A 23,099-nucleotide genomic window follows, 5' to 3' on the forward strand; every position below is an offset into this window, starting at 1 on the left:
GTTTGAGAGCAAAGAGATGGTTATCAAATAACCATGGCCGGCCATCCATCACTCTATCCTTATCTGCGTGTGTGGAGAAAGTGATGATAAAAGTGTTTGGCCCAATCTCCTTGAACCGTGCCGGCTTGCTCACCCTCCAGATCTTCCCCATCGTGGATTCCACAAATTCCCTCCCAATCTGTCTATCGATCCAGATCTTCCCAACCAGACTCTTCCCTCCCTTCTCTCGCATCCTTTCCTCCATTCCACCAAGCTCAATTGGTGAGCTCTCCTTCTCCGTCAGCCTGAGGTTCTCCCACATTCCTTCCAGCCCCTCCATACCTTCCCCCGTCGGTAGCATTCTTCCTTCTGTAACTGCCATAACAGAATTTCCCACGCTAAACTCCACCTCTAACAGAAAGCTAGAGAGGATACTCCAATTTTAAAAAAAAATCGAGACATCCTTAGTGGACCGGGCTCCATTCAATAAATTAAATTCTCCACTGAATTGACTGTGAAGCTTGTCCTCAATCTCGTTCTGCACAGGTGACTCAATCATAGCTCTCGATATTTTTAATCCAAAAATCATATAATATAAAATAAATATTTATTTAAGGGAAGAAAAAGGCAAATGAGAACTGGACACGAAATATCAGCAGGACACAAGGTACGAGGTCCAAGTCGGGCACGCGATCCTGCATCTCACGACACCCGTACTCTTTCAGCACAGACATGTGCCTTCATGGATGGAACATTCATTGTCAGAGGCGGGAAGGGCCGAACATAAAAGGAAAAAAAAAAAAACAAAAAAAAGAAAAAAATGCCAACCCAAGTTACCCAACACACGAGACGCCACGTATTGTTATTTCTAGCCACCCACCGTCCCTGTTAGACCCCACCGGCACTCATAAAATCTTTCTTTTTCCCATTACCGAATCACTAACCGCCCGATCGTCTCTCCACGCGTCCAATATCTTCATCTCTACCGTCCACGTCTGTGTTTTGAAAAATCGAAGTCAGTGGTCATGCATACCCATCTGTCCCCAATCTAAGGGCCACGTAAAACCAACGGCCACGATTTCATGTATTTTTTTTATATACTACTCCTGCGTCATTCCCCGTGAAAAATAAACGCAAGCCGAAGCCGACGTCCGATCACATCCCTGTGAAAATGGCGTTAGATTCCGAAGAGCTCAGCCAACTTAACTTGACAAAAACGAAGAATACCCGTCGGAAGAGGCTGAAAGTCCGGCGACTAAAGTACACGTATCGAACGAAGATCCACGTCGAGCGACAGAAAGGGAAACAACTACTAGACGAGAATAAGGAAGATTATCACCACACGGTGGAGAAGAAGATATCGTTATCTCTGACATCGTCCTACGAAAACGACGAGATTTTGTCTTTCCGGAGAGAAAGTCCGGAGAGTTTTACTACCTACGGCTCGGTGTCCTTGATAGGGAGGAGGAGAGAGATGGAAGATGCGGTGAGAGTGGAGTTAGGGTTCATGAAAAAGAGTAAGATTGCGGTAAAGTACGACTTTTTCGGCGTTTACGATGGGCACGGAGGGCCCGAAGTGGCGACGGCGTGTGAGGAGAGGTTGCATGGGGTTCTGGTTGAGGAGAGAGATGATCATGTTCAAGGTCATGAGGATGAAGGGATGGATTATTGGCAGAGGGTGATGGAAGCGTGTTTTGGTAAAATGGACGAGGAGGTGAGGGATAACGGGTTGGGAAGGACGGTGGGGTCAACGGCTGTTGTGGCGGTGGTTGGGGGAAGAGGTAGTGGTGGTGGCAAACTGTGGGGATTGCAGGTCGGTGATGTGTAGTGGTGGTGTGGCCTTGGCCTTGTCTACGGATCACAAGGTACGTACGTTTTCTTGCCTTTACTTTGTTTTGTATCAGAAAATTTAAGAAAAATATCCATTGGAAGCAGCGGCTTGGGGGCTTTGAGGTCGACACGTTGTTTGATATGTTGCAGCTGTTTGGTGTAACGAAAGTACTCTTAATAAAAATTCAGCAATTTAATCAGTAAAGAAATTTTGTAGGATGCGGTGCGGTGGAATCGGAATTTACTACGAAGGAATGAGTAAGAAATGTCTTCTCGGAGAGATCCCCGAAGTAAAATAATAATAATAATAATAAATAAATAAATTGCAGGGCGTTAGCTATTTCTTCTGTTCTCCACAATTTTGTTTCCCCAGGCAGCGCTAATTATCTATTGGCGTGAACTTTATTAATTAAATCCCTTAAGTAATTAAATCAACAGTGTTTCGGGGCCTGAGGCATGCATGCTCTTTGTCAATTAATTAAATCCCTTAATCATTCAAGGGATTATTTAGGTATGGTTTGAAGAGTCTGATGAAAATTTTGAATTTTAGATGAAAATTTAAAATATTATATTTTTGTTATAAACTCAATGAAAATAGAGAAAGAAATTCAACAATAGAAAGAGAACTTAGAAAGGTTCTGTAATTGATTTGTATATCAATCTTATCAATTTCTTAAAAAATTCAACGATATATATAGGCGTACAAAGGGGACTATGCTAGTTCACTATGCTAGCACTATGCACTATGCATTTGACGACTAGATAAATGTGGTCATACAATTCAAGATAGTTTATAACACTTTTCCTTTGGATGACCATATTTAAAGAATATGCCTCGTTAAAACCTTGCCAAAGAAAAACTTTGTGGGAAAAAACCAATGGCGAAGGAAAAAGAGTACACTATTCATATGTATCGCCGAGTGCTTTAGGATTGCCTCATTAAAACCTTGTAAAGGAAAACCCAGTGGGATAAAACCTTAGCGAAGGAAAAAGAGTACAATCAGCACAAGTATTCAAGACATTACTTCCCCTGAAAAGTGCATGATAACAGGTCTTCAAACCTCCGCATTCCAATGTTCTGCATAATCTTCTTAAATGTTGCAGTTGGTAATGCTTTAGTGAATAAATCTGCCAGATTTTTTACTTGACCGTACCTTCTTGATATCAATTTCAACTTTTTTCTCATGAATTGCAATGATCTTCTTGTGTGTATCTGAAAGATAACTTGCATTTGTACATCCAACTAACTGTGGACTTGATCCATGTTGATAAAATAATCACAACTGGATCTTTCTGCTGATCACTACTCTTCTGGAGTTGTACTCTTCTGGAGTTCTTGTAAATAACACAGTTAGTGGAGAATTCATCAACATTAAACCGCTAACCTCATTTTTAATAAAAATGGTGGCCAGCCTTTTGAGATCAAACAAGCACCGCAGATTTTCAACTCCTCTGTAGGTGTCAGGCGTGCTGTTAGGTGCTGCAGCTGTCAAGCGTGCTGTCAGGCACCTCAACTGTCAGGCGTGCTGTCGGGCACCGCAGAGTTATGAAGTTATATTTCGTCTCTTTTCTCTTGCTTCACGAGAGATGTTGTATCATAATTTTTTCTATAAAAGAGATATTCAGCTCATCTTCATTCACATCTCATCTTCTTCACTTTTCTGTAATCATACTGCATTTTTACTCTGCAATCTCTTTCTACATTTTTACTCTACAATGGCTCAGCGATCTTCTCATGGCCAATATATGAGGTACTCTGCACCTCGTTCATCAGCTGTTCCTGCTTCTACCACAGGTGCTATCATGCAATATAATGATCTGACTCGTAGGGCAGATAATAAAGCTATCTATGAGCTTGTGAGTCTCGGTACCCGATACTCATCATCCATTGTCGCATTTTCTCAGCGACTGCAATCCAGAACTTGTGGAGTTGACGATCTCCACGAGAATATTGCTATACTTCAGCGACTTCTTCTGGAGTCCAACATGAAGATAGAATCAATAAAGCAAGAGAATAGGAATTTAAAATCCTTGCTTAAATCTTCTTTTCGATTGCCCACCGCTTTAGATAGGGATGCCATGCAGATTCTTGAAGAACAAGAGCATTTGAAGAATGAGGCAAAGTGCCTTAAATTTATGTAATTCTTGTTTCAAGATAATAAAATAATATTTCACAAATATTCATATTTGTGTTTCTATCTTTTGGTAAATGTTCTGTGTGCTTTATTTCTTCTTTAATAATGCACATTTCATATCAAACCCATAATCAAGGGTTTCAGATTTATATTTCAAATATGTGCAGTTTTATGAGCTCTTCTGGAGTTTCAATGACATTTAAATCATATATATAAACTGCAATAATAGCTTGTTTTCATTTGCGTTTGGATTGCTTTAGATCATATAAGGATATTTGAAACTTGATAGAATACATATTTCCAGATGTATTCATATTAGAAGTTTCAGACATTTTCTATCCTTCAGGGATTTTCATATATATATATATATATATATATATATATATATCATGATCCAATGATCCATATAAATATGCAGTTAATCATGCATATCCAAACTCTCGGTAACTTTCAAGCTAATAAAAATCTCAATATGATTTCAACCACTTTAAAAACATATCAATATTGTTTCTTCGAGAAACTAACTTGTGATCTCTATATCACATTTTTATATTAAAAGCTTCAGGCTTTTTATATCATGTATATAAATATCCACTGATATTTAACAAAAATCACCTCTTTAGGTATTTGGACTTCAAGTCAATATTTATCACATTTTACTTAGTGATATCAATTCTGCAGGAATTGAGAAACTGACTCGTGATTTATATATCACATTTTTATTTCCTTTTTATAAATACCCACTGACATTCAACAAGCATCACCTCTTTAGGTGTTTGGACTATAAGTCCCGATGCATCATATTTTACTAGTGAATCAATTCTGTAGGAATTGTTTCTTTCAAATATTGGCCAATATTTTACGTCAGTATTCTTTGACGATTCTTGATTCACTTGCTACATTACTTCTGGTAATGTCAATTGCCATCTCATATGGAAATACGTTGTCGACAACGATTTTATTTCTATCCATAATTTCTCCATTATTCATGAAATGTAACGAGATCTCGTTATTTTCAGGTACCTGTCCCTCTTCAAGGGAAGACATTTTCATGATAAACCTATTCAGGAGGCACTCTTCAGGAGATTTGTACTCTTCAAGAGTTTATATAGGAGAATTTTATATAGAAAATCTGGATGGACTTTATTGCTTGTTTCGTGGGTATGGCCTCTTCAGGAGCACCAATTATTTGTGTCTTTCTCTTTTTGAGATGCTCTATCTTTTGTATCAATAAGTCTCACATGCCTTTAGACATGTCTTATGTTCATTAGACTGCTGAATTTCTTAATTGTCCTTCAGGGACTTCAATCCTCGCTGGGATTTTAACAGCTCGAATATGAGACATTTTTATCTTATTGCATCCATAATTTAATTATCATATGAACTTCTGGTTCACATATGATAATCAAGATAACGTCGAATTATTTCATCTTATTTGCTTCTGACAAATTTTTCTTTCCACTTCTGGTGGTAAGACTTTATAGTAAAAGAATCTTCTGGTTTTTTTATGGACGTCCATATGAAAATCATTCGACTTATCGTAATTCATTTTAGATTATCAAGATAATCATGAAAAGATACAAATATTTTGAATCATATCACTTTTTGATGCATCATAATATTTGATTCAATAATTGTATAATATCATCTCAAAGAGAAAGTTTATAGCTTTTCCAATACGAGCTTCTGGCTCGAAAAGATATTCATTATCACGTTCAATCTCTTAGTTTCTTTGAATGAAAACGCATCATTATTTTCACTTCAGGGAATAGAATGATATAAATTCATTATCATTCACTTCAGGGAATGATATAGATCTAGTAAGACGTGACTAATGATTCTTATCAAAAACTCATTATTTTGCTCAGTCACTGAAAGACCTGATACAAATTTAGAATATATTGTGAATGTTTGCATTTCATATTGCTACTTCAGGAGCATACTCGATATTGCTACTTCAGGAGCACATTCGAGACGTTCATTCAAATATATATTCTTTAGAGACTTTTCTCTACACAATTTCAATTATACAACTTCAGGTGCATTAATTTTAATGAACTTTTGATACAAGTATCAATCATTTAAATTATGAGATACTCAAAAGCTATTATTGATTTAGGGCGATCCTTCAGGGATGCTTCATTTCTATTCTCAGATAAATCATATCATCAATAATTTATAACAAGTATAAAAGAATAAATAAAACTTGTATCTAAACTATGTAAATAAATATAAAATTTATCAAATAATAATAATAAATATAACTATAAATATTCACCTCAATAATTATAAATAATATTTAAAAAACTTATTTAAAATAAAAGATCACTAACTTGAAGATCATGAGAACCTCGTGCAGCTCTCCATGAGGACGTTATCATGTGAGGGTGTGTTACCAACTCCACTTAATGCTTAAAAGCTTTGAAGAAAAGTCCAAGTATCCAGCTAGCTGCCTAGACAAATGAGAGAAGATTCCCTCACGCCATCCCTCAAAAGTCTTTATTTTTGTCTATGCTTTTATTTTCTTTAATATCTATGCTGTCCTCATCTTGGTTTTAATATTAAAGCCAATAAATGTATGCCCCCACATGTTAAAAGCTTGCGTAACGTGTTGAACTTCCCTTACCATGAAATGGAATACCATGACACCAGCCACGTGATGGGCCCCATCCCGATGAAAAAAAGCAACGAATGCTAGAGTCATGGCTATGCACAGAGCTACTGCCCACGTTAGTTTTGTATCGGAGTGTTCGATGATTGTCATGCCCGTTCCAAGCATCGCGAAAGAAAAAATCATGCTGAGGGAGCTGAGGATAGAACCGAGCTCCGACTTGGAGATCTGCCATGATACGATGGAATTCTCAGCTGAGGACATAGTAGCTAGCGAGGAGGCTCAGGATGTGGTCCAGCATAACCAGTGCATCTGGAAGGAAGAAATGGACGAGCGGGGATGTCTCGGCCATGTACGGTGGGTCCGGTGATGGTGAGAGCCATCCGATCTGTGAGCAGGGCCACTGGGGCTAGGTCCGGACAGCAACCGTTCAAACCAATACGCCATGTTGTGCTTCGCCTTCTCGTAGATAGATGAAGGTGTATTGAGGTGATTAGCACTGGCGAAATCCTCTGGTAACACTCTGCTTGCTTCCACCCCGTCGCCGGCAAGGCTCAAGATGGCCACAGAGATCATGACAAAGATGATCAAAAGGGTATTGGCCTTAAAAGGAAGCTCGATCTTGCTTGCGCTGATCGGTAGCGCTCGGGATGGCGCTGCTTCGGTCCCTAACGTCGATGCCGAAGGTTGGACCCACAATAACCTCCATTTTAGTTTCCGGATGGTCCCGATTGAGAATTTCCTGGAGAACTCAGCATGTTGTTGAGGAACATCAAGGAACTGCAGTGGGTGTTTCCACGCTCCAGTCATGGGTCAGAGGCTTAAATGAAAGAGATTTACGTGAGCTTGAGGAAGACAGCCGTGAGCTTGGACTAGTTGGTTCTTAGCAGCCTTTAGCGGCGTGAACAGCTGAACATGGTCTTGAGAGAGAGATCCGAGAGAGAGGAAATATGGGCGAGCCCAGAGAACTCTTCTACCGGGTTTCAATCGTGAGAGGCCGAGCCATTCACGGCTTAAAACCCAGACCTTGAGCCGCCCGGACGAGGATTCGAACACCTCGCAAAGTAAAAAAAAGGGCAACGCAGCAAAACGATTCGAACGAGACCAACATGGTGAGAGAAAGATTTGAGGGTAGTGATCTCCGGAAGGAGCTAGAAGTGGACAATTTTTTTTTTTTTTTTTTTTTTTTTGCATCGTGCTGATAACGTGTTATAAACTCAATGAAAATAGAGAAAGAAATTCAACAATAGAAAGAGAACTTAGAGAGGTTCTGTAATTGATTTGTATATCAATCTTATCAATTTCTTAAAGAATTCAACGATATATATAGGCGTACAAAGGGGACTATGCTAGCTCACTATGCTAGCACTATGCACTATACATTTGACGACTAGATAAATGTGGTCATACAATTCAAGATAGTTTATAACAATTTTAATATTTTTTTTTTTTTTAGATTTAAAAAAGTTAAATTAAAATTTAAAAAAGTTAAATTATTTATTATATTTTATATAAAAATTTAAAAAAATTATAATATTGAGACAAGAATTTTATATTTAAAATGAGGAATTTGACTTGGCCCAACCGAACAGTACCACCCCTGGCCTACCAGTCATTTTGCGACAATCATCTACTGTAGCTACTAGACAGTACTCTATAATTTTGTGAACTGACACCATATTTCTCATTTTGCGGTATGTTGACATGCAGCCCAATTTTTATATTTTATTTCTTCACATATAAGTTGAGGGATAGTAGATATAAAAAAATTGTAAAAAAATAAAAAATAATGATAAAATATTAAATATTATTTGAGGGATAGTAGAGCACTTCACTACCTAAACACAGTTTAAGGAAACGAGCGTAAGATGCTTTGTATATTTGTTTGCTTAAGGTACACTCCGTTTGAAGAAATAAAGTTCATTATTAAAAAATTATTGTTTCAGATAAGTCTTAGATTTTCTCCCTTATTTCAAAACGAGTGCACCTGCAAATATTATTTCTTTTGTTTAAATCAAGAGTCAGATAAACACCACGTTAGACCCTATGATATTTACGCAATATTGTGTTTTCTAATTACCATGTAGAGATGTACGTTTCTCTCTTTGGGAAATCTGGGTCTTTGAATTCGTAGGACCAAGTCTAGTTTTCTGGCTGCATGTGTTGGTCAATCTTAGCGAATGTGTCATGAAGGTGGTGATAGCATGCATTCTTTCATTTACTTCAGCGTTATCTTTTAGGTTGTTAAGTTTTGCCTTATCTGAACGTTCATGGTGAGATTTGAGAATGAACCTGTCCCTTTATTTTTGGAGAGTGCCCCTTTTAATGAGATACTTGCAAACCTTTGAGATTTATGCTCTCATTAGAGTGGCTGTCCTATAGTGCATTTATGGAGGGCTTTGTTAGTGAGATCGGTCAACTTTATCCCTAACACCATTGATAGAGAATTTTTATTTTTTATTGCGTGTTTTTATAATTCATATAAGAATAATATCACTATTTATCTTAAGTTTTGTCATATTTTAATGGCTTTGTATATGTAATTGCATAAATAGACAATATTCACTTAAAACTATATATGTTATATTGACAAGTATGACTTAAGGATTATCTAAACTTAGTATGAAAAACATCATCGCTCTTTGTATAGATTTTCCGACATTTCTAAGCAATTTACATAGATATTTCGGTCTCTAAATTCTGTCTCAATCTCGAGTCTCGAAACTCTGTATCTCTCTTAAGTCCAATGCCCTTTCATGTTATCGCCACATTTTCCTCACTGGCTTCCAAATTTTGAATGCAGGTGATCATTACCTTAGACCGTATGTAATTTCCAAACCAGAAGTGACCGTTACCAAGCGAATGGATAAAGACGAATTTCTCATACTAGCCAGTGATGGCTTGTGGGATGTTATCCCTAATGAACTTGCATGCCGGATTGTGAAGAGATGTCTTGATGGAAAAATGAGGAGCTACATGCAGGAGGTTGAGAATGAAAGCCGCCCGGCTGAGGCAGCGGCATTATTGGCCGAGTTAGCACTGGCTCGGGGAAGCAAAGATAACATTAGTGTTATTGTAGTTGAACTGAGGAAATCTAGAGGTTTTGTCGGTTCATAGTCTTACCTTTCAATCTACATTTAGTCCCTGATCAGCACGGCATTTAATTCTTCTGCCGGATGGGAGCTATATATAAAAATTTGTGAAACACCTGTGTCATAGACTCGTGCTCAATACTACAATAAATTCTTTTGTGTTGGTTTGCTAACCACAACATGCGCCATCCTTGTAATCATCTCCTTGGGTATTACAAGGACTTGGACTGATCAGAAAATAAGGACTTGGAAACGGAGCTCACCATTTTGTTTGATCTCTCTTCCATTTCTTTTGGGTTTGGCACTTGGCTAATGTCTTGTTTAATTCCAAAAATAGCCACAAAAGGAGAAAAAAAAAAACAAAAAAGGGCTTTGCTGTGGTGTGTTTTTCTCTTTTTGATGGGCTTTTTTCTGCATTGGGCCTTCTTTCACTTTGTTTTCTCTGCTTGCTGTGGTAGGCTTTCAAGTCAAAACTAATCAATTAACTAGGGTTTGTTTTCTCGCGATTCCTTGATAATATATATTATTACTGTTTATGAGATCTTGGAAGATCACTTGTGGCCACTTTATTAAAAAAGTAAATCAAATATATGGAGAGATCACTTTGTGGGGGTGTTCCTTTAAAATTATCATGAATTGCAATCTTTAAATGCTTGCCATCTTGCAAGTTTTTTTTTAGATGGATATTTTAGTCAATTATATAAAATTAAATTTATAAATTAATGTAATTTAATATGATATGTTAAATTATAAATTTATTTTTATTATAAAATAAATTTAACGAATTGTAGACTGAATTTGGTTTTGCAATATTTATACTATTTGCTGCCTGCCTGTCTGTATATAGTTTCAACTTCCAGTACCAAATTAATACTGCATGTTTTGTCCTTGAGGGCACTGATGAGAGATTCACATGCCCACAAGATAACATTTTTTTTTCCTATTTAAAATCCCAAGCAAAGCATCAGCTTTCGCCACATGCCAAGCATGCCATGGAAGTCTTTGAGCTCCTCTACTTTTAGAAAAGAGATACATTTAGATATCATGGAATATATATTAATTAAAACTTATATGGTACTGTTTTCTAATTTTTAATTACCACCTTTAAAACATGAATGAAATATGACCGTACGTAAGTTTGGCAGCTTGGTCATTATGTTTTTATTAAATTTATTTTGTAATAAAAATAATTATATAACATAATATATTATATCAAAATATGTTAATTTGTAAATTTATTTTTATAAAATTTCTTTAAAATTAAAGCATTTTTGTTCCTATTTTCATTCCGAGATTACCCTATTTTGCGCATATCCATGCAAACAAATTTATCAATTTAAAACTTTTAAGTTGTGTTTAGAAGATTTAAATCACCTCAATCTATCTCATTACCTTTTCAATTTTTTATATAAAGGTAAAACTCATTTTAACATATTTCATATATTAAAATATATTTTAATGGGATCATAAAATATAACTATTCAAATAAAATTCTGCTACATACAAGAAAATTCGTGTATCAATACTGGTACCTTCATATTCAAAATTTAAATTGACATAATTTTTATTACAGTCTAACTTTCTGACTAATATCAATTCAAAATATTAGTGAACGAAATCGCTTACGTCCACACGCTAATAAAATATATATTAAGCATCTCGATCGTTCTAAGTACGTACCGAACGTGGCATGGCATTCGTGAGTTCCTTTTAGAAAAGAGATTTTACATTTCGTATAATCAAATATATATATATATATATATAATCTTCTTAAAGATATATAATAGAGTTATACTCACTACAAGAAATATGGCCTTTCCCCAAAGGCGAAATTCATGGCAAAAAGTAGAGTTTTTGTGAGAAAAACTATTTTCCCACAAAGTCTCACCGTGGAAAGCTCGTGGCGTAAAACTCGCCGCAAAAAGTAATATAACCCACGAAAGATTTAATTCGTGGGCAATACCTATGTTTTCCCATGACATATCTCGTGGCAAGAGCTAATGAAGCTCATCGCAAAAGTAGGTCCATTTTCGGTAATGTGGGAATGGGAGAAATTACCATGAGATGTATTGGTGGGGTATTAGTATTACCCACTACAACATTTGTGGGAAAAAACTTTTACCGGCAAAAAAAGTATTTGCCGCAAGTTGTCTTCGTGGCAAATGCTTAAAAAAAAAAAAAGAAATTGTAAAAGCAAAAACAGATTGGACTGGGCCAAAAATGATCATAAATAATTGTCTAATATAAGCTAAAAAATTAAATACAAACCAATGCAACCATGAAATGCAATAAACCACCATCCATTAAAATTCAATACACAACAACCAACACAACAATAAAATGCAAAAAAACCACTTTCAACAAAGACATTGGCCTATAGACTGTTAGTAAGCTCATAAGTCAGTATTTGTGATAATATTAGTCAGCTATAGACTTACTCTATGGCCTATTTCCAGAAAAAAAGAAAGCATGCATACCAAATACATAACAAAACCAATTAAAAGGAACAAAAAACAAACTTGTTGAGCCTAAATCCAAAACCTTAAGCTATCTAATTTTGAAGTAGTTTCCATTAGACTCTCCACTTACCCAAGAATTAATGCTTCTAAAACATGGAAAGAAAGGCATAGGATGTTTGAAAGCTATCCATGGTAAACCAAAAATCTGTGAATCAACCAATTGAAAAAGCATAGTCAACTTCAATAAAAGCTATAAAAGAAGCATAGTCGAACTTCATAAATAGCCCATTATACTGCCAATATTTTCAATAGCTAAAGTGAGTCCAAGTTGGCCCGATTTCCCATTTACTACACACAAGATAATTAAATGAAGTCTAACATTTTTACATGGTATAAAGTTTACAACAAATAAATACATGCATATACTTATTGAATCAACCCACCATGAAATGCACAAGATCTTCTATTTCCGTCCACTGAATTGAAAATTTATCTCATTTCCCATTGTAGGGGACATCACTACTTTGTCTTTACCTACTCCATATGAAGTTAAGTCTCTCCTTCATTTTTACAAACACTTGTTGTGCATATTGTAATTCATTTCATTCAAAATCAGCAACCATACGCACATCTATCCTTTCTTACAATCAGCACTCAACACAATTTCTACATGCATCAATACACACATATAATAGCAGAGTCATAACATTCATATCCCAAAGTTTGTCGGCTCAATCAAGTTCCATTTGCTGTCAATATCTTATTTTTAATCAAAACATATAGCCAATGCCACACAGTCCAATTTCATCTCAATAATATAGATATGAGAACATCCAGTTATGCACATTCCATAATTTTAATTCCCAATCAAACATCCTATGACTATCCACAGTCAAGCACACCAGCACATACCACTCTCATAAACCATCAAAGGCAAGAAGTCTTTTATACCGAATAGCTAGTTGCTTCTGTGAAAATCCAAATTTTTCCCATAAAAATACATTTGGTTGCAGATGATAAGCCCCAAATCAGACCCAACAAAACCCCAAAAATCCTCAAAACAGGGCAATAATGATGCAATACCGAGTTAGAATGTTTTTTATATTACAAAGCAACTTTACGGTTGAGTAAAAACTTAAGAAATGACAAATAGATTGCAGTTTCAGCTCCTGACAGTGCAAGAAAGAAGCATCGAAAACATATTACTACTCAATTTGAACAGTTGACGTTCAAGGAACTGAAAACATACAAAAAAATCTAAAACCCCACCCAAAGATTCATCAATTTCCAGAATAAACCCACAAAACAACAAATCAACTAGATTAGCCAATTCCTTTTGATTTATCAGATTCATTTTTACAAACACTTGTTATGCATATTGTAATTCATTTCATTCAAAATCAGTAACCATACGCACATCTATCCTTTCTTACAATCAGCACTCAACACAATTTCTACATACATCTATACACACATATAATAGCAGAGTCATAACATAGAAAATAATCCACTTTAATTAATAACTTGAGAAAAAATACCCCAAATTTCATCTCCTTTCATTTTCACAAATTTTCGTCTCCTTTAATTAAGAAAAAGAAGCGGCTGGAGGAAGACCATCGGAGGGAGAGAAGCTTACCGGCAGCATGTGGCGTCACTGGTGGCGTTGTGCCGTGAGGAGAGAAACTGAGGGGGAAGCGAGATAGCGACAAGGGGAGTGAGCTTCGGTGGAGAGAAAATAGAGCACGATAGAGAGAGGGATGATCGGAATGGGCTTTGAACCTGCGTGATGCGGCGATGGAGGTTGAGCTGTCGACATCGGCGGCGTGGCCTGGTTGGGAGGTAAGCTGGGAAGTTTTGGTTGGGGGGGACGGCGTAATGGAGAGCGGGTGTCGGGCTGGGGACGAAAGAAATGAGAGGGACGGCGTAATAGAGAGCGGGTGTCGGGCTAGGGACGAAAGAAATGAGGGGGGAAAGTATGTTTTAGTATTTAAAACTATTTGCGGCAATTTATTATCGCCGTAACATCTCACAGTAACTCACACCAAATAACAAATAATTTATATAAGGTGTATAATCTTGTTGATTTATTTGCGGCGACATGAAGTCGCCTCAAAAATTCGTTTCTTTGCCGCAACAAGTTGCTTTTACCACAAATTCTGACTCGTCAGACGTAATCTCGTGAAAAATAGCATATTTTTTTCCCACGAAAAGTTTTCGTGTCATAAGCTAAGTATTTCCCCCACATGTAGAGCTTGGAAAAAAAATTTTATAGTAAAAAGCTAAATTTCTTGTAGTGACTGCTCTTTTATTTGTGTCATATACGTGTTATATATGCGTCACTGAACAAGATTTATGTAGTACTTCAACCACCACGTTTAAAACGTGGATACCAAGGGGCCCCAGACTCCAGCGAGCTGTGGGGCAGTGAGAGCTAGCGACATTTCAGTACTAACAAATAATTTATCCTTCAACAACAAAGATTATAAAAAGAAAACAGACATTAAACAACGTTAATTAAGCTATACAAAAGAAAGGGGTCTACCTATCATCTACCACGTGTCCGACAAATCAATATATATATATATCACGAGCAATAGTGGAAAAGTGAAAGAAAGCACTCTCCACATGATTCGTGTCCACCATTCCTTTTTTATGTTGTTTTACTGTATATATTATGTTCCATGCTCCATGGTTTAATGATATTTTTATTACTTTGTTCCTGGCCCCACCACTCTCAATGCAATGATAATTGGTCTAAAGTTTTCTCTATGTTGGTGACAATCTCATGCTTTTTCCATTTCTGCTATGAACATGATAAGAAAGAAAAAGACATTTGCTATAGCTTGCTTTTGGTCCGCCAATTAACTCAAATCTCTTTCTCAGTTTCTGCATGGGAATACTTGCAGAAAAATATCTGTTTCTGCCAACTAATTAGATACTTTTCTTTTTCGACAATAATTTAAGCTACTGTAGTTCGTTCCATACAACTTTGATGGTTTATGCCTTTTTGTTTGCCATATTTTATATATTGCATACCTTTTTCTTCTAATAATGGAAGTAGGTCGCGGTGGTTCATTAAGTACAAGTACTTTTAAATAGATAAGTTTTACTTATGTTATTTTTGTAAAAAGGTGAATCCCATTAAAGAAGAATACATTTTTATATTTTTTAATGTGAGGTCTACTTTTTATGACGGAATTGTATAGAATTTATCTATTAAGACTTGTACAAATCATTTCGATCGGAATATGAGCTGTGATGACTTTTCATTTAGAAGATAACTACAAAGCCAAGCAGTCCACAAATTGAACATGCACTGCTACTTCTGCTGCTATCATCGTGCATAATTCATCATGATTCTATTCTTCATCAACCCAAAACGAATGGTGGTTATTGATTTCTCTTTCAAACTACGTGACAAAAAATACTCATCTTTAAAGATATGGACAGAATTACATGATAAAAACTTATAAAAGAATCAGACAGAAGGGAGAAAATGACATCTTTGATCATGATTTAAGGTCTTTCTATCCCTTTGAGCATATACGTTTAGCCGCGCGTAGCATTTCCCATACCTACTCCAAACTATATGTATGTTGACTACTTCATTGTAAAATTGTAACGATTTAGAATTGCTGATTATAAGTTTTTGTTAGACGAGTAATCTTGGATATAATTTTAGAGTGTGTAAATTTGATATATCTTTTTGAAAAAATATGATGTGAGTCATAAATTTATTTATATTTTTTTAAACGAAAGTGCGGGACTTGCAAATTTTAAAATTATACATATTATTTCTCTTGTTAGATCGGGATCTTTCTAAGTTATTTTGTTAAGTTTATAAATTTAGAGTACTTAAGAATGAATAATACAATTTGTGGGTGTTACCTACTATATTTATTTATTTTTTATATTTAGTTTTAAGCATCTATTCGGTAAATATTATAAGGCTTGGTTTGGATAGAGAGATGCTTTCATCTCATTAAATACTTTTCAATTTCAAATCTTTAATTTTTATCTGATTATTACCTAATTATTACAACTTCTCAAAACTTCAGAATAAAACATAAAAAAATATAATTCAAAAATTTCAATCTGAAAAATAAAAATAATATTAAAAAAAACTATATCTTAAAAATATTTTAACTTTATAATATATTTTTTTTAATTTTGTTTTCCTCATTTATCAAAATCCTATGAAATATTTTAACACAAACCATCTTACTACTATTTACAAATCATTTTACTACTATTTACAAATCATCTTAACTAATTTCATCTCAATTTAAGTATCTAAACAAATCCTAAGACCAACATTTTATATCATCTTTCTCGATCGGTATGGTAGTTTTAGATTTGGCGGTAAAAGTCATAAAAAATTCTGTTTTTTTGGTTGCTATTTTCATCGTGAGTCACAAGTAGCCACGTGTTCAAATTTAAAATAATTAAGGACATGATAATCTTATCATATTTAATTAACAAATTGATGCTTGTGGGGAATATTACGTGGTTATAAATGCTTGTGGTGACAAATTATATGAAATCAAATCCTTGCATGTTCACATGATTCCATAAGAGTTTAGCACGTTTCGATCTGCTTTTGTTAATTAAAATTCCAAGGCTTTCTTACAACTTTATCTTTACTCCAACTAAAACATCAATTAAGCACGTTTTGAATTACCATATCCCATCGAATAATATCCTTTCATCAAGTTGGACACGAAACTAATAATAATAATAAAAAAATGAATTTTTGGATGGTCTCCAAATATATTAATATATATATCAAAGCAAGTGATTAAAATACAATATAGCTGAGAAGCTGTTTGCAAAATTAAAACGTGTCCAAAAATCTGAAAAATGGGAAAATAATTAAATGATCAATAATCGTGCGAGCTATCTATTTGGAAAAAAGAAAATTTTATTATAAAATAATTTTTTTAAATAATTTTTTTTTTTTTTTGTTTTTTGTTTTTAAAGAGCTTTTACAAAACTTATACACTTAAATCCGCACAAATCATTCTACAAAGTAAAAACACATCACTCATCAACAATTGTGTGCGGCTAGTGAGTGATGTATAGCATTCATGCATAGTCCCCTTCTGGGCTTTTATGTACCATGTCGTACTTGCCATTTTATATGATTGAAGATTCCAGATAATTTCTTGATAGGCAATTCAGACAAAGATGTGCGAATCTCATTTGTTTGGAACCTCTGGATAGATGAGATCAAGTTTTTTTGTTTTTGGAGAGGTGAGATCTCATATTCCTCTATAAAACACCACTATCCTTAGGTTTCGTTTAGTTATACAGTTCAAATGAAATAAGATGAAATATTTTATTGAAAGTTGAATAAAATATTATTATAATATAATTTTTTAATATTATTTTTGTTTTAAAATTTAAAAAAGTTGAATTTTTTATTATATTTTGAATGAAAATTTAAAAAAGTTATAATGATTATATGAAATGAGTGAAATAATTAGTTTTGTATAACCAAACCAATCCTTAATGTCTTCGATTCAAACAGGAAATTAATTACATGATCCCAATAATTCATATATATATATATATACAAAATTCTATATACAGTCACTTTTATGCACTTTTTTGCATACTCTATTTATGTAATTGGTTGTGTATTTAAAAAAATTTGATACAGTTGATCATATCAGTAGAATGCAGAAAGAGTATGCAAAAATGACTGTATATAACATTATTCATATATATATATATATAACTTTGATTTTCCTTGTTGGTTGGATCGCAATTTGAATATCTTAGGTTTAAAATGAGATAAATTAACAAATCTAAATATTATTTCCTATATATGTTTTCTTACTATTATGAAATGATTTGATTTTTTTTAAATCTAAACTTAATTTTTTCACAAATTAAATACAGCTTTTGAATAAATATATTATATAAAGAACACGTTGGCATGAGAAATTTTACTTTCTCAAAAAAATAAAAAATATTATGCAAAGAACACAGATCAGTCACTGTTTGTGTATAAATAGGCGCAGTTTTTGTTCTGCAGAGTTATAACAGAGAGACAGAGAGAGAACCATGTGTTTCATATCACTGTTAGTGTCGTGTTTCATATCCCTTTGGGCCAGGCTCCAGCGACTCGAGTCTTCAGTTTTAGGTCTGCAGACTTAGAGAAAAGACAGAGAGTCTAGGGCCTTGGTGGAGGCTGGGTAGTCTCCGATACTTAAGTCAGTATTACCTTAGTAGTTCGTGTGAGAGAGTAGAGAGTTTAGAGAGTGTTTTTTGTACCTGGGGATCAGTTTTTATACTAGGTTTCTAGAGGGAATTGCCCATACCACATGGCAGGAGTATATGTTCCCTCAACTGTTATTTTAGTTAGATTCCTTTAATGTGGCATGACTTCTGGAGTGGTGCCACTAATACGGCATGGCTTTCGGTCCCTTCTATCCTACGGGTGCATGCCATCAGGCTCTTCATCCCTTGCTATCAGAAGATTAAGGTCTCCCTGCATTTCCTGCCCACTTGCCTATACAGTGTTTCTTGTGGCTAGTCGTCGTAGGGGAGTGCCGGTGCAAAGTGCCCCCCTCCTTCCTTGCATTTTTGGACTTCTCGTGTAATTGTGGTCATGGGCCGACCTCAACTTTGAGGCTGGGGCCCTTAGTGGGCCGAGGGGCCGTCTAGTTGGACCGGGCTCCCCGTATCTGGGCTTGCCTTATGGACCTGTGGCCCTAGTGGAAAAATCCGTTAACAACTAGAAAGCCGTCAATGAGTCTCATTGCTCCCAAGAGAACCAACATGGCCTACATTTCTTTATGTTGTCGCCATTATTGCTACATATAACTTATCATAGTTGATTGAGTTAACTTGTGGAAATCCTTAATGAATCATATGTTATTGGAATGGTTGCATGTGAAACCCACTCTTCTCAATGATATCATTGATCCCGCATTTCTCTTCTCAAACCATGCCCTTTATGACCTTAGCTCCTGTTATCCTTGTAATGCCCCATTGCAATACTAGAAGACCTAATATTCAATCTCCAGTGAAACTTCAAAAAACAAAAACAATATGCCAACATTGGGCCATTGGTTGTTCATGAAATAGCTCAAAGACATCTTATTGCCCTTATGCCAATCTTAGTAGCAAATCGCTCATCCATCTCAATAGCTCATGATAAGCTTACAATTGGAGAGAAAACTAACCAATCCAAGTTAAATATTTATGAAATTTACAATTTATATAGTCATTTTTCTTCCTAAATAAAAAAATAATAATGGTCCGTTGAATATATATAAAGCAAAAAAATGTTGTTTTAATAATAATGCAAAGGGCTTGAATCTCTTTAAAGAGAGTGGGCTTTTCCTGCATCAGTCGAAATTGATTTCGTTTAAATGTTAATTTTATTGTATTGTATATTTCACTAACAGTTAATTATATACTTAAAACTTTCCTAACAAGATTACAAAAGTGATCAAATGGAGGCCCACTAGTTGTTATTATCTCTTTCAATGTCGAGGGGCATGTCTTCTACATATATAGTGGTTGAGCTAGTCTTCTATTGAAGTGGGTTATGCGGTCTACCACTTGCAATATTTACACCAACAAAAATTCTCATGCGTACGTTGCGTATATATTAGGGTAGAAAAAGAAGATTGAGACTGCTTTGGATTTTTTTTATAAGAAAAATATAAATTTTTTTCATTGAAAAAATGTAAAAAGATATTCCAAAAACTAAGGTGTTTTTTGAAAAACCCATTTTTTAATAATGTAGAAAATTAATTTTATGTTTTTAGAGAACATGATATCGTTACGAACTCATATAGATATATTGTACGTGTCCATGCTCCATAGCAATTTATAAATGTGAGACCCACTTGTTAGATGATTGAAGAAAAAAGTTCCACAATCGAGATGACCTCATAATGTGGATTGGGATTCTCGATCTAAACCAAAATAAAGAAAAGTCATTAAATTTGAAATGTCATGCACTGTTTAATTAAGCAGGCGGTGGACGTGCAGAAGATGTCTTTTGACTAGAAAAATCAGCACCAATACCGAAGCATGTTTTCTAATTTTCACGACCAATCGATAATTAGGAAATCCCTTGGAACCTATTGGGATTTATAAGTGTGTGCATGTAAACAAATTGAATTCGTACGTACGTGCAGGTTAGACTTTAGGATCAATTATGGATGATCTAATTTTATTCAAACATGACTTAATTAGTACTTTACTATCAAGTTACATTTTATATTCAAGAATATTTTATTTATTTCTTGTTGTTTGGAGTCCCTAAAAGAAAAGTACCATGGGATAACCCTCTCATCATTGTGCATCATTCATGACCTTATAAAAACATCACCCCAGAGTTTGAAATCCCTTAAGTATAAAAGGATAAAGAAAAAGAAAAAAAAAAGAGTTTTTACTTTATACAATCTCCTCTGCATAATAAGCCATTTTTGTGAAGGCTACATGTCCTATTAATTGTCGAAATCCTTCTCAATCAGGCTACCGTGGATGGATGTTGTTTCATGATGTTCTTATAATTTCCTTATTTTAGGCCATGTTAATTATATTTTGTTTAATTTCTTTGTGGCTAAAGTATTTTTCTTATATTATAATGCAACGCGTGGATGATTATCAATTATGATAGTCGACATGAATCCATGTGAGGTTTAAATTAAACAATTCGTTAGGAGATAAGTCTTTTATGAGGGCCATCTTCTGTGACATTGATTAGAACCTAAAATCAATCTATCAACAAAAATAGTGACAGGCTTCAGTGCAAGTAGTCTGTTGGAATGACGCTAGCTGTGATCTTTTGAGTGTCAAATAGCCCGTTTCTATATATATATATATGGGACGTTGATTATGTGGCCAACCAATTCTTACCAATCAGATTTCTGCATTGTATACATACGTATTGGGCTAGAAAAAATGAAACAGATGATTGCGACTGCTTAGGCTACATACTTTATTTTCTTTTTCTTTTTTTAAATAAAATCTTCATTTGCAAAAAGTATATAAATATTCCAAAAATTAAGACGTTTATCTACTAATAATTTTAAAACAAATTCCTATATATGCTCTGATTTTTCAAGACTGACGAAAGATAATGTTCTCGCTAGATAAAATATTTATAAATTCACATTTTATATAGTAAAGATTCTGAGAGAAATAACTAATTCAGGCAGCCTGCATGTGTCCATAGCAATATGTAACAAATGTGAGACCCACTTGCATGTTAGACCTTGATCTGCCAATAATGTATAATGTGGATTGGAATTAATATCTAAACCACAATGAAGATCAAAAGTCATAACGTGCGTGGATGGTCAGTGCATTCAGTAAATGAATTAAAATAAGTTTAAATTTGTTGGAGCTGTCAAATCTTAGATGAATTGAGGTTCTGATTTGTGAGGAAAGAATTGGAGATGAAAGCAGAATTGTTGAATTGGAAAAATGCTTGAATGAATTGATAATTACAGAGTACTTTTGCTATATTTATACAAGGCAAAGTAAGAAATAATAGACTAACTGTTTTAACTAACTTTTCTTCTCCTCTTCCAGTTTGACACGTGTAGCTTTAGATTTTAACTCCATTTGTTCAATTCTTGAGGCTATATTCCAACACCCCCCCTCAAGATGAACATGTATATTTAGGATGTTCATCTTGCGGAGAGTATGATGAAATGGAAGAGAGCCTAGAGGCTTGGTTAAAATATCTGCTAGTTGTAGTCTTGAAGGGACATGAAAGAGCTTGATGATGTTTTGTTGCAGCTTCTCTTGAATAAGATGACAGTCTATCTGTATGTGCTTTGTTCTCTCGTGTTGGACTGGATTTGTTGCAATGGATAATGCTGATTTGCTGTCTGTATAAACCAAAGTTGGTTGCTTGTGGTTAACATTTAGGTCCCGCAGTGCATAAAGGAGCCATTGAATCTCACAAGCTGTTGAGGCAAGGGCCCTATATTCTGCTTCTGCAGAGGATCTGCTTATTGTAGCTTGCTTTTTACTCTTCCATGAAATTAGTGAATCACCCAAAAAAATGGCAAAACCTATTACACTCCTTCGAGTGTCAACACACCCTGCCCAATCACTGTCTGAGAAAGCCTTGAGCTGCAATTCTGATGAAACTGGGAAGAATAAACCTTGTCCAGGAGTTGCCTTTATATCTGAGAACTCGAATGGCTGCTTGGTAATGACTAACAGCTGGTTTTGCTAGAAATTGACTAAGAACTTAGACTGAATAGGCAAGATCAGGTCGAGTTATTGTTAAGTATAACAACCTCCCAACTAATCTTCTGTAGGCTGAAGGATCTTCATATAAATCAGCATCTGAAGCAGTGAGCTTCAAATTTGATTCCATTGGGAAGGCTGCAGGTTTTGCACCAAGAACTCCAGCTTGTTCAAGTATGTCTAGAGCATACTTCCTTTGGCAAATTGATATGCCAGTTTTAGATCTTGCCACCTCCAATCCGAGAAAATATTTGAGTTCCCCCAAGTCTTTAATTGTAAACTTATCATGTAGAAAACTCTTGAGTAATTGTATTTCAAGCAAGCTGTCACTTGCTAAAAGAATATCATCTACATAGCCTAGTAAGGCTATGAAGGATGATTCAGATTTCTTGATAAACAAAGAGCAATCTGAAGTACTTTGAGTAAAGCCATAATCAAGCAATGCTGTGGACAGTTTAGCAAACCATTGCCTAGATGCTTGCTTCAAACCATAGAGACTTTTTAAAAGCTTACAAACTTTATTTTCTCCTTTGACAACCAAACCAGGAGGCAACTCCATGTAAACTTCTTCATGCAATTCACCATGTAAAAATGCATTATTAACATCCAATTGGTGAATATGCAAATTTTTAATAGCAACTACAACAAGCAGTAGCCGAATGGAAGTGATCTTTGCTACTAGAGAAAAAGTATCAAAGAAGTCTAATCCCTCTTGTTGAGTGTAGCCTTTAGCTACCAATCTTGCTTTGTGTCTTTCTATAGT

The 23,099-nt window shown here is 35.0% G+C and overlaps 2 protein-coding genes across 2 annotated transcripts; both read left to right on the top strand.

The window, feature by feature from the left end:
• The first annotated feature begins 1,085 nt into the window (after nucleotides 1–1,085).
• LOC122309638 (probable protein phosphatase 2C 8) lies at nucleotides 1,086–9,933 on the top strand. The gene is made up of 3 exons (XM_043123169.1): nucleotides 1,086–1,507; nucleotides 1,562–1,844; nucleotides 9,359–9,933. The coding sequence occupies exons 1-2, from the start codon at nucleotides 1,151–1,153 to the stop codon at nucleotides 1,805–1,807; spliced, it is 603 nt and encodes a 200-aa protein (XP_042979103.1). The 5' UTR covers nucleotides 1,086–1,150; the 3' UTR covers nucleotides 1,808–1,844; nucleotides 9,359–9,933.
• LOC122310436 (probable protein phosphatase 2C 8) lies at nucleotides 7,233–9,672 on the top strand. The gene is made up of 2 exons (XM_043124311.1): nucleotides 7,233–7,434; nucleotides 9,359–9,672. The coding sequence occupies exons 1-2, from the start codon at nucleotides 7,233–7,235 to the stop codon at nucleotides 9,670–9,672; spliced, it is 516 nt and encodes a 171-aa protein (XP_042980245.1).
• Nucleotides 9,934–23,099: the final 13,166 nt, after the last annotated feature.

Source organism: Carya illinoinensis, chromosome 5 (genome assembly GCF_018687715.1).
Source record: "Carya illinoinensis cultivar Pawnee chromosome 5, C.illinoinensisPawnee_v1, whole genome shotgun sequence".
Taxonomy (NCBI): domain Eukaryota; kingdom Viridiplantae; phylum Streptophyta; class Magnoliopsida; order Fagales; family Juglandaceae; genus Carya; species Carya illinoinensis.